A 16,965-nucleotide genomic window follows, 5' to 3' on the forward strand; every position below is an offset into this window, starting at 1 on the left:
GATCGGCTGGGAGAGGTCCAGCAGAGAGCAGCTGTCCTACCAGCGACGAGGAGTCCGATTACGGACCAAGCGAGTTGGAGGGGGAGACCCCGGGAGAGTGGGACTTACCCCCGGACTATTTCTTTCTGTTTCGTCCCATCTTTGTGTTACACAATGTTTGCATTAATGGGGAGAACAAATGTGATTGTGCTTTTAAACTGCTGTTGTCTTTTATCCACTGCTTTGCCCAGGTTACTTCCAACATCACCAGTTACATGAATGTACTGACGTACCAGCCCACCCAGTAGCTTCTACCAGACTCCATTCACTCAGGCTATTGTGTGCACCTACACCAAGAGAGTACTGCGGAGCTGCCTTCTCTGCTTGTAGGTCTTGAACCCTTCCCTTTGCTGCCCCCTTTAGGCAGCAGTGACTGGTGCAGCTGCAAGCTGACTTGGTTTTTGTTCCAGTAGGAGCTGTAGTTTGAGCAGCATGTGAGGGAACCTGATTTAAAATGACCTCCTAATGAGGTTTCTTTTACCCACTTTGACCTCTCATGCATACTCAAGGAGCTGTTGCAGTTGCTATTCACTTCTACAGAGTTGGTGCTCCCAATAGGTTTAGTTCAGTTTTATAAAGGCTCGTCTTGGCGTGTGTTGCTGCTCTAACCAAAGCTCTCTACCTGTGTCTCTCCAGACTTGCTGGCTGGACTCCTCCAGTATATAACCCTGCACTCGGGGATGCGTCTAGGTTTGGGAAGCTGGAGTTTACCATGGGGATTATGAATGGTGAGTTTGCTGTCCTGCAATGTACCCTTGGTCTATTAGTTTAGGAAGGTGTCCAGTGCAACACTAACCTGACCTCTCATGCATACTCAAGGAGCTGTTGCAGTTGCTATTCACTTCTACAGTCTATTAGTTTAGGAAGGTGTCCAGTGCAACACTAACCTGGCAGGGCAGCAGCCTGTGCTGCTCATTGGGTCATTTCCTCCAGTCCAGTAGAACATGTTGATCTAATTCCTCTGGAGCTGGCCAATGCTGCTCTTTCCTGGCTAGTGAGATGAGTTGGGTGGGTTGCTGTTCTCATGCTCCTCTCCTTCACGTCTCGGATGAATTCTCAGCCCCACGCACCTCCAGTCTGTTCTTCCTGGGGTCCCCCATCAACATCGCGGCCGCAGTGAAGCAGCAATTCCACATGCCGCTGATGGTCTACATGGAAGAGTGTGTCGCTGCCAGCACTCCAGAGCTGAGCCTTACAAGCCAGACCTACCCGCTCATCACCAACCATGGGCAGATATTCACTGCAAGCTGTATAGGAAATGCACAGTTTAAATTTGAATGTTTAGCACTTGGGAGCACCGTAGTCCTGCTTGCAAACTATGCCATCTTTTACAAGGGGTGCTCAGGAAAGGGGTGCAGCATGCTTGTGCACTTGTCCGTGTCATGCTACCTTGGTCTCAGACCCTAGTGGTCCCCAGTCCTGGTGAGAGCCTCCTCCTGCTCAGTGCTCTCGTTTGTCCCTGCAGATGCTTTGTAGATGGCCAGGCTGCTAACTCCAGTTTCTTCCCCGAGTCCAGACCTCTGAGATCTGTCTGGTTGTCCAGGCCTTCAAGTTTACACAACTGAACACAGATGTGAGTATCTGATGGATTAGTGTGGATTGTATTGGAGGGCACAAGGCAGCTAGTAAGATATGTATAAAATTCAGAGGTTCAAGAGCAGTAACATTTAACTTTTCCTAGGTCTATATCCACTGCCGGTTGCTGGCCTGGGACCCGACCCAAGAAAGCCTGTTCATTCAACCAGAGAACCAGGAGGTAAGGACTGGACCCTGCTGAGGCTGCTCTCTGTACAAGGGGAGTGCAGGGCTGTGAGTCCAGTTAACCAACACCACAGTGACCCGGGAATAGTTTCTTAATCTGCGCATTAGTTCTGGGCTGCCTTACAGTTGTGTGGAGAATTTCATTAAAATGCTTTCTCACTGTTGCCAGGAACTGGGATAACAAGGGGTGTGTGCAAGTCCCTCGGGAACCACTTGTGCTAAAGAGAGTCTTAAATAAATCTGGGTATATTGTGGAACCTTCTGTGCATGCATAGTTCACTCCTGCATTTCTACATGTTCATGTAGTGGGTGGAAGTCCTGGGGGGGACAACTTAATTGTACTGCCCTGTCCAGTAGAAGTCTCTTGCGCTGTACTTGGGTTCAGTGTCCTGCTCTTGTGTTGCAGCTGGGAGCTCCTGGATAACTCTGCTCAGAGCTCTGTGTGCAGCTGCTGTACCTCCAACTGCAGTATGAGGAAGAGAAGGGACACTGGTACTAATGCTGCTATTTCTATATACTGTAATTTCACAGGTAGCTGTGGGGTTTCATTTGGCTTTTCTACAATGGTGAGTGACTTTTATGGCAGCCAACTGAGGATGCTCACATAGGGCTGCAGCACCTCAATATTGGTTACCAAAGAACTGCTCCCCCACCCAACCAGAGATGCTGCTTGATGTCTTGCTGGTACTCTGCTCAATGACTTGTTGGCAACAAAGTTGTTTCAACCAGCATCCCCTGAGCCTGCCCCCTGTTGTCGTGACTGTGATACTGCATGAGGCATTGTGTAAAGCAGCAGCAGGTCCTGTTTCTAACCAGGCTTCCTTTCTCCTGAGCAGCTGAAGAGGGGCTGAGACACACTGCAGTGCTGGGACCCCTGAGGATCCTTCCTGAAGAGCTGTCTACTGGAGGTCAGTTCTACCAGGGAAGCCCTGCTCTGTCACTGGAGGGTGAGTTCAGACTGCAGCCTCCAATCCAGTGTACACGTGGCTTCCTTGTCTATGGCTGGCTGGCTTGCATGTATAAAAACATGGCCCTGACTTCATCTCTACAGTACAAGTTCCCCTGTAGTCATGCTGAAGGAGTAACATGTGTTGTACCACTTCTGCCAAAACCTTAAAATCCACTGCATAGAACTACAGTTTTGCCACAAAGCTGTGACTAGACTTTAATGTTTCTAGTATTTGGAACACAGGGACTTTGCCCACCCTGAACAGTGTCCTGCAGGTCCTAAAGTAACACTTCTATAGAAGCTGGAGACCATGCCTGCACTGGGAGCCTTCCTGTTCCTAACTCCTTCTGTGCTCTCCTCTCCCAGAACCCCAGCAGGCTGTAGCCTGGCTGCCTGTCCTGGCTGCTCCTCTGCTCCTGATGGCTCTCCTGGGAGCCCTGTCTCTGGGCTGCTACGTGCATGAGTGGCGTCGTTCCACACTCTGCTCCAAGTCCAGCAGTGAGCTCCTCATTTCCTGCCCCCACTGATGAAATGCAGGCAGCATGGTTTCCAGCACAGCAATTCTGATTTCTTTGTATGTTTCAAAATAATAAAATGGCTACATAAACATCACTGGTATGTCTAATTTCTGCCAGTGAGCAACTGTTGGAGCTGTGTGTGTAGATGCTTTCAAGGGAATCCAACATGTTCCTGCTGAATAAATGCTCACCCTGGATAACTGAGTAACAGGATTGGTACATGGCTTAATAACTAGAACTGCCAGGCAGTTTTATGGATCCCAAGCCCCACTAGCAAATATTTAAGCAATTACTGGAAGAAGCGGTCTTAGTTCTTGATATTTAACAAGTTTGAAATCGGTGACTTCACCAGTTCTCCACAAGAAGATTTTAAATGCAATAAATGCATCAGGTGGCCATCTTGGTTCACCCACAAACACCATTTTTGAAAAAAGTTAATTGTACTGACACAGGCATGATGGAGTTAATCAAATAAATCATTTTTAAATTGAAACGGTTTTAAAATTTGAAAATGTAGGTCTGGCACCCATCTTGTTTAACAGAACACAATTTTGCCACATTTGAATTCTATTGTCTGTGTGATGCTGCTACCATGTTGGGAGTAAGTTGGTTAAATGGTTTTTGAGCAGAAGCAGTTTGTTCACAGAGATGTTGTCACTGGTTAAAGGGATTGTCTTCACAGAGATGCGTCCTCCCTGGTTAAAGGGATTGTCTTAACAGAGATGTGTCCTCCCTGGTTAAAGGTATTATCCACAGTCTGATACCGCAAAAGTCTAAAGTGACAAACTTCTAAATGCCAGTTTGTTGTTCAGTATATGGAAAACTACACAGCGGTATGTAATTTCATATTTTAACGTAAAATGATTCAACAGGTTACATCCAACTATGAAGCTAAATGAGTTAATTCTATAGGGTGATGCAACACTTTTGGCCAGAGCTGCACAGATGCACATCATTGGGTTTCCTCTACAAGTCTGTTTGAATCATGTTTCTTTGAGTGAGAATCAGTTCTAGCAAACACATATTTTCAATGTAAAACATGATATCTGCTCCTACACGAGGTTAAAGAAATCTCTGCTTGCACAAGCTATGCTTTTCAACTGTCTTGCACTTCCTGGGTCATTTCATCTGGAGAGTGAAACTGTCCCCACCCCTTCACTGGCCTCTTTCCTGTCAATAACCAATCAGCTGCTTCCCCTTTTGACTGACATGCTTTCAGCCAATAATATGCTTTGACCCAGAAGACACTGCTGAGGTGAAATGATCCAGTGAGTACAAGTGCAAACAGATAACCTGAGAAAAAGGAACAGAAACAGAGTTTCCTTTAACCTGAAGAAGCACCAGATATCGTTTTGCAATAAAACACGTGTGCTCTACAGGAACACATTGCACATGCATGTAGCTAATGGAAGTGCAACATGGCAAAGATGTGTGGAATTATTCTGTCATCTACAATTAATTTAACATGGTCTATATTCATTGTATGAAAAAAAAAAGCTTTGCCACAGATATGAGGCAGACCCATCAAACAGGAATATATCCCCTTTAATACAATGCCCAGAACGTCCTTGTCAGACTCTGGAAACAGGGGTATCAGTCTCAGTGCACAAGGTGTATTTGTTTGTTAGTTTGGAACCCCAGTCTGACGTCTGTGTCTTTCATGTGCAGTATGACTCCATGGACATTGGGACAGTTTAGAACAGTTCAACTCCCACCCCAATGCAGAAATCAAAACATATGGACATAGTTTAGATATTTTATTTAACATCATGTCATCAAAAAAAACTGCAAAATTGTATAGCAAAAGTCTACTGGAAGCCATAATACTAGTATGGTATTTCATGTTAGATTTTGAAATGTCTGATTTTTCAATTGTCAGTTTTTCATTAAGTACATGGAAAACTACAAAGCGGTATGTAATTCAATATGTTAACATAACATTATTCCACAGATTTCATTCGACTTTATGAAGCAAAATCAGTTAATTCTATAAAGTTATATTCTAATAGACTTAGCTGTGCTTTTTAATATGTAAACTGAAAATGTATAAATAGCTACACAATGCAAAGAGATTCTAAGTCTTATACATTCATAGAAAAAAAAATGTAAAAACAATAAAACAGTGTTATGCGTATAAGGTTTATCATCTTGTCATTTGATCTAAAACAAAATCCCTGAGTCGTGGGTCTGGCTTGTTCTCAGCTGCGTCCCCAGTGTGTTCAAAGCCCAGCTCAGGACACTGGAAATGCAGCTGAACTCACACACTGAGAACAAGCAGGCAGCAGAGAAGACTGAGCCCACACTCCAGGGCTTACATCATGATACACTAGCAAAGGAATTCCATTTCTCATTTCATGAAGACTGAGCCCACACTCCAGGGCTTACATCATGATACACTAGCAAAGGAATTCCATTTCTCATTTCATGAAGACTGAGCCCACACTCCAGGGCTTACATCATGATACACTAGCAAAGGAATTCCATGACACAGAGAGAATTCCATTTCTCATTTCATGAAGCCAATATTATCAAACCTGCAGCAGCATCTCCCCCTTTGACAAGCTTGTATTTTCCAATGTGTCCCTTGGGTTTGTTCAGTTCCACTGCAGATCTAGCTCAGGAATCAATGGCAGTTTAAACAATGACAAACCTTTTACATACAGAGGTAATGGAAACACCATAATGTACCCTTTATATACCAGATACTGGAAATCAAACTCAATTTAAATGAAACCCTTTCTAAATAGCTAAGCCTGCCTCAGGGTGTACTGTATTGTCACTCTAATGATAGCATACCAATACAAGATACAAGCAAACAAGCCATATGTTGCCCAAAGGATAAAACAGCTAATGGTGATTCCACAAAAGCACCAGCTCTGTTACTGTCAAACAGTCTGAGGCAACTTCACTCTGCAGATTGTTTAGATCAATTATTCATAAACTGTAGAAACTATGAATGTAGTAATAATGGTAATGTTGCAGCATGTACAGTACTGTGCAAAAGTTTTAGGCAGGTGTGAAAAAATGCTGTAAAGTAAGAATGCTTTCAAAAATAGACATGTTAATAGATTATATTTATCAATTAACTAAATGCAAAGTGAGTGAACAGAAGAAAAATCTAAATCAAATCCATATTTGGTGTGACCACCCTTTGCCTTCAAAACAGCATCAATTCTTCTAGGTACATTTGCACAAAGTCAGGGATTTTGTAGGCATATAGTCAGGTGTATGATTAAACAATTATACCAACAGGTGCTAATGATCATCAATTCAATATGTAGGTTGAAACACAATCATTAACTGAAACAGAAACAGCTGTGTAGGAGGAATAAAACTGGGTGAGGAACAGCCAAACTCAGCTAACAAGGTGAGGTTGCTGAAGACAGTTTAAGACTGAGCACAGCAACAAGACACAAGGTAGTTATACTGCATCAGCAAGGTCTCTCCCAGGCAGAAATTTCAAGGCAGACAGGGGTTTCCAGATGTGCTGTCCAAGCTCTTTTGAAGAAGCACAAAGAAACGGGCAACGTTGAGGACCGTTGAGAAACTTACTGCAGCAGATGAAAGACACATCATGCTTACTTCCCTTCGCAATCGGAAGATGTCCAGCAGTGCCATCAGCTCAGAATTGGCAGAAAACAGTGGGACCCTAGTACACCCATCTACTGTCCGGAGAAATCTTGTCAGAAGTGGCCTTCATGGAAGACTTGCGGCCAAAAAGCCATACCTCCGACGTGGAAACAAGGCCAAGCGACTCAACTATGCACGAAAACACAGGAACTGGGGTGCAGAAAAATGGCAGCAGGTGCTCTGGACTGATGAGTCAAAATTTGAAATATTTGGCTGTAGCAGAAGGCAGTTTGTTTGCCGAAGGGCTGGAGAGCGGTACACGAATGAGTGTCTGCAGACAACAGTGAAGCATGGTGGAGGTTCCTTGCAAGTTTGGGGCTGCATTTCTGCAAATGGAGTTGGGGATTTGGTCAGAATTAATGGTCTCCTCAATGCTGAGAAGTACAGGCAGATACTTATCCATCATGCAATACCATCAGGGAGGCATCTGATTGGCCCCAAACTTATTCTGCAGCATGACAACGACCCCAAACATACAGCGAAAGTCATTAAGAACTATCTTCAGCGTAAAGAAGAACAAGAAGGAGTCCTGGAAGTGATGGTATGGCCCCCACAGGGCCCTGATCTCAACATCATCGAGTCTGTCTGGGATTACATGAAGAGAGAGAAGCAACTGAGGCTGCCTAAATCCACAGAAGAACTGTGGTTAGTTCTCCAAGATGTTTGGGCCAACCTACCTGCCGAGTTCCTTCAAAAACTGTGTGCAAGTGTACCTAGAAGAATTGATGCTGTTTTGAAGGCAAAGGGTGGTCACACCAAATATTGATTTGATGTAGATTTTTCTTCTGTTCACTCACTTTGCATTTTAATTGATAAATATAAACTATTAACATGTCTATTTTTGAAAGCATTCTTACTTTACAGCATTTTTTCACACCTGCCTAAAACTTTTGCACAGTACTGTATGTTTTGCAGATTTTTTAACGAATGCAACATTTATGAAAATTGTTTTTGGAGTTTTTCAGCATTTAAACACTCAGCAAAGCAGATTCATTCATTCACAAACAGCATCTGCTCCAGTGCAAAGTTTGCACCACTTGAAATAAAATAAAGAATTAAAAGAAACAGTTTGTTTCAGCTTGTGTCTTCACTGGTGCTAGTTAGATGAAGCACACATTGCTGCCACACCCATGAAGATATTCTTAGTTTTAGTTTCTTTTAAACAATCCACTTCTGTATCTTATATTGTTCTCAGACATTGGAACAGTAATGTCATTTTTAGCTCAAATTACATTAAACATATATTATGTATGTTACTGGCAGCTTAATGTGTTGGATTCGTATCACACATATAAAAGTGTTCATAGAAAAAGCTTGGCATATATTTCCAATGTGTCTGTTCTAAGTAGAATCACCCTGTAACTCTGTCCTAAATCCTCACAGCATGATGGGTGAGATTCATTTCCAATTCAGGGGCAGGAGTGGAGCTGAATCCCAGGGCTCTCCAGTTCATTCTGAAAGAATGGGTCTGTCTCCTTCAGTTTGACATGGTCCCCTTCTCAGTGTCTCTGGATTCAGGCTGGCTCTCACTCCTGGAGACCCCCTTCATTTACTGCAGGGTGAGAGACAGACAAGGAATCAGTCAGTTGTCCACACACTCAAACAAGCAGGGTGGAGAGGTGAGGGACTGGGAGGGAGGGAGGCTGGCTCCAGTGTGAATTCGTTGGTGTCTTTTTAGGTTTCCTAACTGACTGAAGCTCTCCCCACATTCAGTACATTGATATGGCTTCTCTCCAGTGTGAATTCGCTGGTGTCTTTTTAGGTGTCCTAACTGCCTGAAGCTCTCGCCACATTCATTACAGTGATACGGCTTCTCTCCTCTGTGAATTCGCTGGTGTTTCTGTAGGTTTCCTGACTCAACAAAGCTCTCCCCACAATCAAAACAGCGATATGGCTTCTCTCCAGTGTGAATTCGCTGGTGTCTTTTTAGGGTTCCTAACTGCGTGAAGCTCTCCCCACATTCAGTACAGTGATATGGCTTCTCTCCAGTGTGAATTCGCTGGTGTGTTTTTAGGTTTCCTAACTGACTGAAGCTCTTCACACATTCATTACAATGATATATCTTTGGCCGGAATATATTTTCTGAATCCTTAAACAAGTCAATAGACTCCTCTTTAATGTGGACAGGCTCCAGTTCAGTCTCTTCCTCTTTAATGTGGACAAGCTCCAGTTCAGTCTCTTCTTTCATGTGGACCGGCTCCAGTTCAGTCTCTTCTTTCATGTGGTCAGTCTCCAGTTCAGTCTCTTCTTTCATGTGGACAGGCTCCAGTTCAGTCTCTTCCTCTTTAATGTGGACAAGCTCCAGTTCAGTCTCTTCTTTAATGTGGACAGGCTCCAGTTCAGTCTCTTCTTTCATGTGGACAGGCTCCAGTTCAGTCTCTTCTTTCATGTGGACAGGCTCCAGTTCAGTCTCTTCTTTCATGTGGACAGGCTCCAGTTCAGTCTCTTCTTTAATGTGGACAGGCTCCAGTTCAGTCTCTTCTTTCATGTGGACAGGCTCCAGTTCAGTCTCTTCTTTCATGTGGACAGGCTCCAGTTCAGTCTCTTCTTTAATGTGGACGGGCTCCAGTTCAGTCTCTTCTTTAATGTGGACAGGCTCCAGTTTAGTCTCTTCTTTAATGTGGACAGGCTCCAGTTCAGTCTCTTCTTTAATGTGGACAGGCTCCAGTTCAGTCTCTTGTTTAATGTGGACAGGCTCCAGTTCAGGCATCTCCTGTTTAATGCAGTTAGGTACCAATTCCTGAACCTCCTCCTGTTTAATGTAAACAGACTCCATCTTTGTTCCTTGGCTTTCACCAAGATAAGACAGTCCTGAAAACAGAAGATACAATTAAGTATTATGATCTGTTCTCTATAATAATAATAGTAATAATAATAATAATAATAATAATAATAATAATAATAATAATAAGTTTTAGGCAGGGATTTCCGCATTGTGTGTTTCACAGATGTGAAGGTTAGGTGGTACAGTATTAACAAGATGCAATGCATGATGCTGCAGCTGTCACTGAATAAACAAAAGACGTTTTTCATAAACTTGTGACTAGTTTATATAGATTACATTCCACAGTACTGTAATCTGTTCGTAATAAATATTTTAGTAACACCCCTGTAGTATGTTAAACTTGCTTTAGGCTTGTTGCAAATGTTGTGTTTTTTCTTTCTCCTGACACTACCAAGGCGTAATTACCGTCCTCATTCAATTGTTGAGCTCAAGCTTTTACTGAACTGCAATGATATTAAAATAATAACATCACGGGGAGAGGAATGCATTGGAAATGTGTGGTACAATCATCTATATTTACTAGAACGATTATATTTTGTGTGCCCAATTAATCGATTGCTATTTTGAGGCTTAACTGACAGCCCTAATAAGACATGTGATTTCTTTGCAATCTCATCAAGCTTACTACCAGTCACGTTCAGAACAGGCACGTCCAGCACTCTAAACTATTGATTTGAGGCACCTCTGTTTGTGGAGCAATAACTTGCATAGTATTGATCTGAGGCACCTCTGTGTGTAGAGCAATAACTTAAATAGTATTGATTTGAGGCACCTTTGTGTGCAGAGCAATAACTTGCATAGTATTGATTTGAGGCACCTCTGTGTGCAGAGCAATAAATTGCATAGTATTGATTTGAGGCACCGCTGTGTGCAGAGCAATAACTTGCATAGTACTGATTTGAGGCACCTCTGTGTGCAGAGCAATAACTTGCATAGTATTGATTTGAGGACACCTCTGTGTACACTTGCATATTACTAGGGCAGCAGTGTGGAGTAGTGGTTAGGGCTCTAAACTCTTGACCGGAGGGTCGTGGGTTCAATCCCCAGTGAGGGTCACTGCTGTTGTACCCTTGAGCAAGGTACTTTACCTAGATTGCTCCAGTAAAAACCCAACTGTATAAATGGGTAATTGTATGTAAAAATAATGTGATATCTGTATAATGTGATATCTTCTAACAATTGTAAGTCGTCCTGGATAAGGGCGTCTGCTAAGAAATATATAATAATAATTATTATAGCGTGTGGAAGCGACATCGTGGGAGAAGTACAGTTGTGGACAAGTACAACGCAGTTAGAAGCAGAAAGGAGGAATTACATCTTTAAATCTGGAGTTGCTTTAATCAGAAAACATTGCAGCTTAAAGCCTTGCAGCTGCGTGTATTTTTCTGATAAGCTGAAACTCAGAGCAGCTGATTCAAATCCCGCGGCGTTCTGGGACACGGGGGAGGAGCGGAGCATGCAGCACAAATGCAAACAAACAAAAGGCAGGCAGACTTCCCAGCGACAGCGTGTGGAAGCGACATCGTGGGAGAAGTACAGTTGTGGACAAGTACAACGCAGTTAGAAGCAGTTTGAAAGCAGGTTGACAGCTGCAGAAGCTACACTAAACTAAAAAAAAAAAAAAAAAAAAAAAAAAGGTCTTCAAGCCAGTAATCTGTGACAACTGCATGATGTGGGAAATCCGAGAAAACCCAACAGAACTCAACCAAGTTTGTGTAAAGTGCCGCACCATCCAGGACTTGCTTCAGCGATTAAGCCTGCTAGAAAAGGAGCTGGAGGAAATGAGACAGCAACAGGAGCTTGAGGAGCTGACACACCCACAATTCATGGAAGTCTGCACCCCTAGCAGACTGAAAGCCACCAGGGAGATGGAAGAGAGTCGAAACAGCTGGGTTCAGATAGGCAGAAGCAGGGAAAAAAAGAAACTTCGTCAAACACAACCACCAGAAATCCAGACAGCCAACACATTTGAGCAACTTCAACATTTAGATGACTAAAACCAACATCAAGAGAATGAAAGAAACAACACCCAGGACCCTATAAACAGTGCTGACCAGGCAGCAAAAAGAAGGGAGGTCATGATTGTTGGGGACTCCATACTGAGAAACACAGCAAGTTCAGTTCGCAGTTTGGACCCCCTTACTACAACAGTGTGCTGCCTTCCAGGAGCCTCAGTCAAGCACATCACTGAGAATGTGGACAGGCTCCTAGAATGAACAGGAGATGACCCGGTAGTAGTCGTCCACATCGGTACAAACAACATTGGAAGAGACAGGCCAAGATCCCTGCAAAACAAATTCAGAGAGCTAGGAAGGAAATTAAAAGACAAGACCAAAACTGTGGTATTTTCTGGGATACTGCCGGCGCCTTGCAAAGGACCCTATGGACAGCTGGAAATACAAAATCAAAATGCATGGCTGAAATTGTGGTGCACACAGGAAGGCTTCACCTTTCTTGAACATTGGAGCACTTTCTACAACAAGGACTATTTATACAGGTGGGACGGACTGCACTTAAACAGAAAGGGAACCAATCTACTCGGAGAAAGGATCCTTCAGGCGGTAAGAAGCATTTAAACTAGAAAGGAAGGGGGGAGAAAACAAAAAAACAGAAGGGAGACTACATCAAAACAAGGGCAACAACTCAGGTAAGACCACTATTAAATGTATTTATCTTAATGCTAGAAGTCTCAGAAACAAAATGTTAGAACTTGAAGCTACTGCACTAACAAGTAACTACGATGTGATAGGTGTTACAGAAACTTGGTTGTCTGAGAGTGATGGAGACGAATATAATATTAGTGGGTACACACTGTATAGGAAAGACAGGCAGGACAGAAGAGGCGGAGGGGTAGCGCTATACATAAGAAATAGCCTTGAAGCCCATGTGTTAAATCAGGACAAAGAAAACAATGCAGAATCAATATGGGTCAGAATAATGGACACAAATTCAAAGGGCATAATAATAGGAGCATGCTATAGACCGCCAAATTCAGACGCTGAGCAAAATAATCTGTTGTACAATGACATTCGAAATGCGTGTAGAAAAGGAGAAGCCATACTAATGGGGGATTTCAACTTCCCTTGTATAAAATGGGAAAACCCAATGGGGGGTACGACGGATGAAATTGAAATGGTGGAAATGACAAATGACTGCTTCCTAACGCAATTTGTCAAGGCACCGACTAGAGGGGAGGCATGCCTTGATTTAGTCTTTTCAAATAATGAAGACAGAATAACTAAAACAGAGGTCAGAGAGCCATTGGCAAACTCAGACCACAACATGGTCTCATTTGAAATATTTTTTAAAACCCCAAAAGTAATGACTAAAGCTAAGGTTTACAATTTTAGAAAAGCAAACTACGAAGGTATGAAACAGAGACTAATAGAAGTAGATTGGAGTAAAATAGAGAAAACATCCACAGAAAAAGGGTGGCTGTTTTTTTAAAAATGTAGTACTAGAGGCACAAAACAATTACATCCCAAAAGTAGTCAAATCTAAATCTAAAACAAAATGGCCAAAATCATTTAATAGATCAATTAAAAAAAATATTCAGCGAAAAAAGGCACTTTACAGAGCGTTTAAAAGGGACCAAAAACAAAGCACACAGAAAGAGTACTTGGAACTGCAAACACAAGTCAAAAAGGAAGTTAGAAAGGCCAAGAGAGAGATAGAAATCAATATTGCTAAGGGGGCTAAAACCAATTCCAAAACGTTTTTCCAATATTATAACAGCAAGAGAACATTCAAAGAGGAGGTTAAATGTCTAAGAGACACAAATGGCAAAATCATAGATGAAGAAAAAAAATAGCAAATATATTAAATGATTACTTTTCACAGGTTTTTACAAAGGAGGACACGGACAACATGCCCCACATGTCGACCTGTTCCTATCCAATTTTAAATAACTGTAGCATAACAGAGGCAGAAGTGTTAAAGGGACTAGGAGCTCTTAAAATAAACAAATCCCCTGGGCCAGATGAGATCCTCCCAATAGTACTCAAAGAAATGAAAGAAGTTATTTACAAACCGCTAACCAAGATCATGCAACAGTCTCTTGACACAGGGGTTGTACCAACAGACTGGAAAATAGCAAACGTAATACCAATCCACAAAAAAGGAGACAAAACCGAACCAGGTAACTACAGACCAATAAGCCTGACTTCTACTATATGTAAACTTATGGAAACTATAATAAGATCCAAAATGGAAAATTACCTATATGGTAACTATATCCTGGGAGACAGCCAGCATGGTTTTAGGAAAGGGAGATCATGTCTAACTAACCTACTTGAATTTTTTGAGGATGCAACTGTAACCCAGGTTATTTTGTGCTTGTGAGACGATCCCTAAGTAACCAGTTTTCATTGCAGTCCGTACTTTATTGATGATCCCTTATAGAAAGAAACGTCTAGAACTTTTTTTCACTTCCCATTCCTTAGCGCGTGGTAAGCAGGAAAAGACAAGAAGGCGGACTAGAGATTAAAATAACAAGAAAAATATTGAAAAATATTGAGTAATTCTTCAAGATTATAGGAAATAGAGTACCAGAGAGATCGGAGATACTGAAACTGAGCCAAGTTCGAATGGTTTTTTGTCTGATAAAAAAAGAAAATAGAGAATCCTGGCGAGTTATGTTTACCGTATGTGTTTTTTCTCTGTATGTAGTATACGCTAGCAACGAAAAGATTAAATATTAAAACCAGTCAGGATATTATAAAAGATATAAGTAAATGAAAAGAAACAAGGGAAAACTTGTATTATTTTTTTCTGAATTTTTTATTTAAGAATGTACGTAAAATGCACACAGTACCATGTAACTAGATACAGTAAAGTTTTTTTGTAAAGAAAAAAGAAAGGATATTGCAAACGATATTATTTGTGTATTGGTAGTTTTTTGCTGAGTGCAGATTGCTGTTATTTTTTGGTTCTTGCTTAAAATAAATAATAAAAATGCAGCGGAATGCATTTTTTATAATTTTGTTTTTTTTGAGGATGTATACTATATATGTTTTATGCCTTCAGGAATATACATATATAAATGTATGTATGTAATGAAAAATAAATAAGATAAAAAAAAAAGAAATAAGATTACTAAAAAAAAAAAAGTTAACTTTTAAATAAGTTGCAGAAAGATTGTAGTTTTTATCTTTTGTTCTGAATAATAGTAACAAAATGAATGTGATTTGTTTGATATGGATTGATGATATATTAACCGGTTAAAGTGATCTGCATTAAACAAATTGTCCTGTACAATTTTGTACAGGCTGGTTTTTTGTTTTTTGAGATTCAAGAAGATCCCAGAAGTTTGACCGCTACAGTACAACTTAAGCCAACTTCGACTGTCTTCAGTGTCATTCCTGCTTTATGAGCAAGGACAAACCTTGGAAACCAACACTGCTCCAACTTGGCGGGTGGTAGGAAAAGTTGAATAAAGTGCACAAAGACTATTTTTTTTTTTTTTTGATACTTTATTTTTATTTTATTGAGATCTCAATTCTACTGTTATTGCGCATTGTATTGTTTTTGAAACTGTATTGAAATACAAAGAAAAGTTTTGGCCAACTGATCACATGAGTCTAACATTGACACTGCACAGGACGGTGGTGGTGCCCCAACAGTACATAGCCTTACATCACATGATGAATGCATTGTGAATGTTGAAACAGAAGCTACAGAGCACCATAGACCACATTCCGCTCAACGGAGCCCACTTCTTCTTAATGAAGGTGTCTTCAATCCCCCTGGTATTCAAAGAGTGGTTGTTGAACATGTGATAAAAAATAATTCAGTCTCACCATACTATGGCCAGAATAAAATTCGTACTTTTTCAGGCAGGTTGCCGAAACCATATGGAGAAGTTGATTATGATACCTGGCGCATGCAGGTTGAGTTAGTGTTATGTGACTCTTCTGTTTCTGATAGACATAAAGTAAGGAGAATGTTGGAGAGTCTGGCGAGCCCCGCTGCTGATATAGTTAAGCCTCTTGGTAGAGATGCCCAACCAAGTGCATATCTAGACCAGCTAGAGTCAGCTTTTGGAATGGTAGAGGATGGAGAAAAGTTGTTTGCAAGATTCTTGAATACAAATCAGAATACTGGTGAAAAGCCATCAAATTATTTGCAAAGGTTGCAAGTTCTTCTCACTAAAGTTGTTGCAAGAAAGGGAATCCCATTGGCTGATTCTAACAAGCAGCTACTCAGACAATTCTGTAGAGGCTGTTGGGATCAGGCAATAATTCTTGTACTTCAGTTGGAGCAAAAGAAAAGCAGTCCACCTTCGTTTTCTGAATTGTTGCTATTACTTAGGACAGAGGAGGATAAGCGTGCAGTTAAACAGAACAGAATGAAGAAACATTTGGGAAATTCTAAGGCTGCATTACATGCGCACACTGCTTATGGCATGTCTCCATGTGACAGCGCAAACTTGGATTCTCCCTCCACAAAGAATAGTTTAAGTGAAACTGAAAAACTCGCCAAAGACGTGGCTAAGTTACAGAAACAGTTTGCTTCTTTCTTTAAGAAAGAGACAAAGACCGCAGATCGTTGCAAGACCCATGACAAGTCTAAGGAGAGTGTTAATGAGGGTAGCAGTTTGGGTACTGGTGCCACAAGTTTGAAAGTTGTTGTGAATGCTTCACGCATGCCTAGGCCCTGGTTCTGCTTTAAGTGTGGTGAGAATGGGCACATTGTTGCTCAGTGCTGTTATGATCCAAACCCTGCAGTTGTCAGTCAAAAAAATAAAGAGCTTAGGGAAAAACGTGATAGATGGAGAGCTCAGCACGAATCCCCTCCAGAAATGTCTTTAAACTTGTAACAGCTTCTGTTGCGGGACAGATGGGAGCTGAGCGAGTCGATGGATACCGTCCCATGGATTCTGGAAGCGGTCCAGAATGCGTTGAGAAAAATAGAAAACAAGCTGACAAGGACAATCAAAATGTTTCTTGCTCCAATTATAGTGATCGTGTTCTACCCTGTGGACTTGTAGGGCCCCGTTGCACTGCTTCAGTTTCTATTGAGGGAGTAGCATGTGAGTGCTTTCTTGATACAGGGTCCCAAGTCACAACTATTTCAGAGACGTTCTACCTGAATCACTTGTCATCCTTCCCTGTTCAACATGTAAACACCCTGTTTGAAGTCGAAGGTGCAGGAGGACAGTGTGTTCCTTATCTAGGTTACATCCAAGTCTTGATCTCATTCCCAAGTAGTGTCACTGGTGTAGAAGAAGAGGTTTCGTCCTTGGTTTTAATTATACCACACTGCCGCTTCAACAGTCATATCCC

The 16,965-nt window shown here is 41.8% G+C and overlaps 1 protein-coding gene across 2 annotated transcripts in view; it reads right to left on the reverse strand.

Annotated features, from left to right (window-relative positions):
- Positions 1 to 5,009: 5,009 nt before the first annotated feature.
- The window catches only part of LOC117971457 (zinc finger protein 624-like), a 183,008-nt gene continuing 171,052 nt past the window's right edge, over positions 5,010 to 16,965 (reverse strand). For both annotated transcript variants that reach the window (XM_059011907.1, XM_059011906.1), the window contains exon 3: positions 5,010 to 9,708. In XM_059011907.1, coding sequence (XP_058867890.1) covers positions 8,480 to 9,673 — 1,194 coding nt within the window. In that variant the 5' untranslated portion in view covers positions 9,674 to 9,708 and the 3' untranslated portion in view covers positions 5,010 to 8,479. The remainder of the gene's footprint in view (positions 9,709 to 16,965) is intronic.

This window comes from Acipenser ruthenus, chromosome 43 (genome assembly GCF_902713425.1).
Source record: "Acipenser ruthenus chromosome 43, fAciRut3.2 maternal haplotype, whole genome shotgun sequence".
Lineage (NCBI taxonomy): Eukaryota > Metazoa > Chordata > Actinopteri > Acipenseriformes > Acipenseridae > Acipenser > Acipenser ruthenus.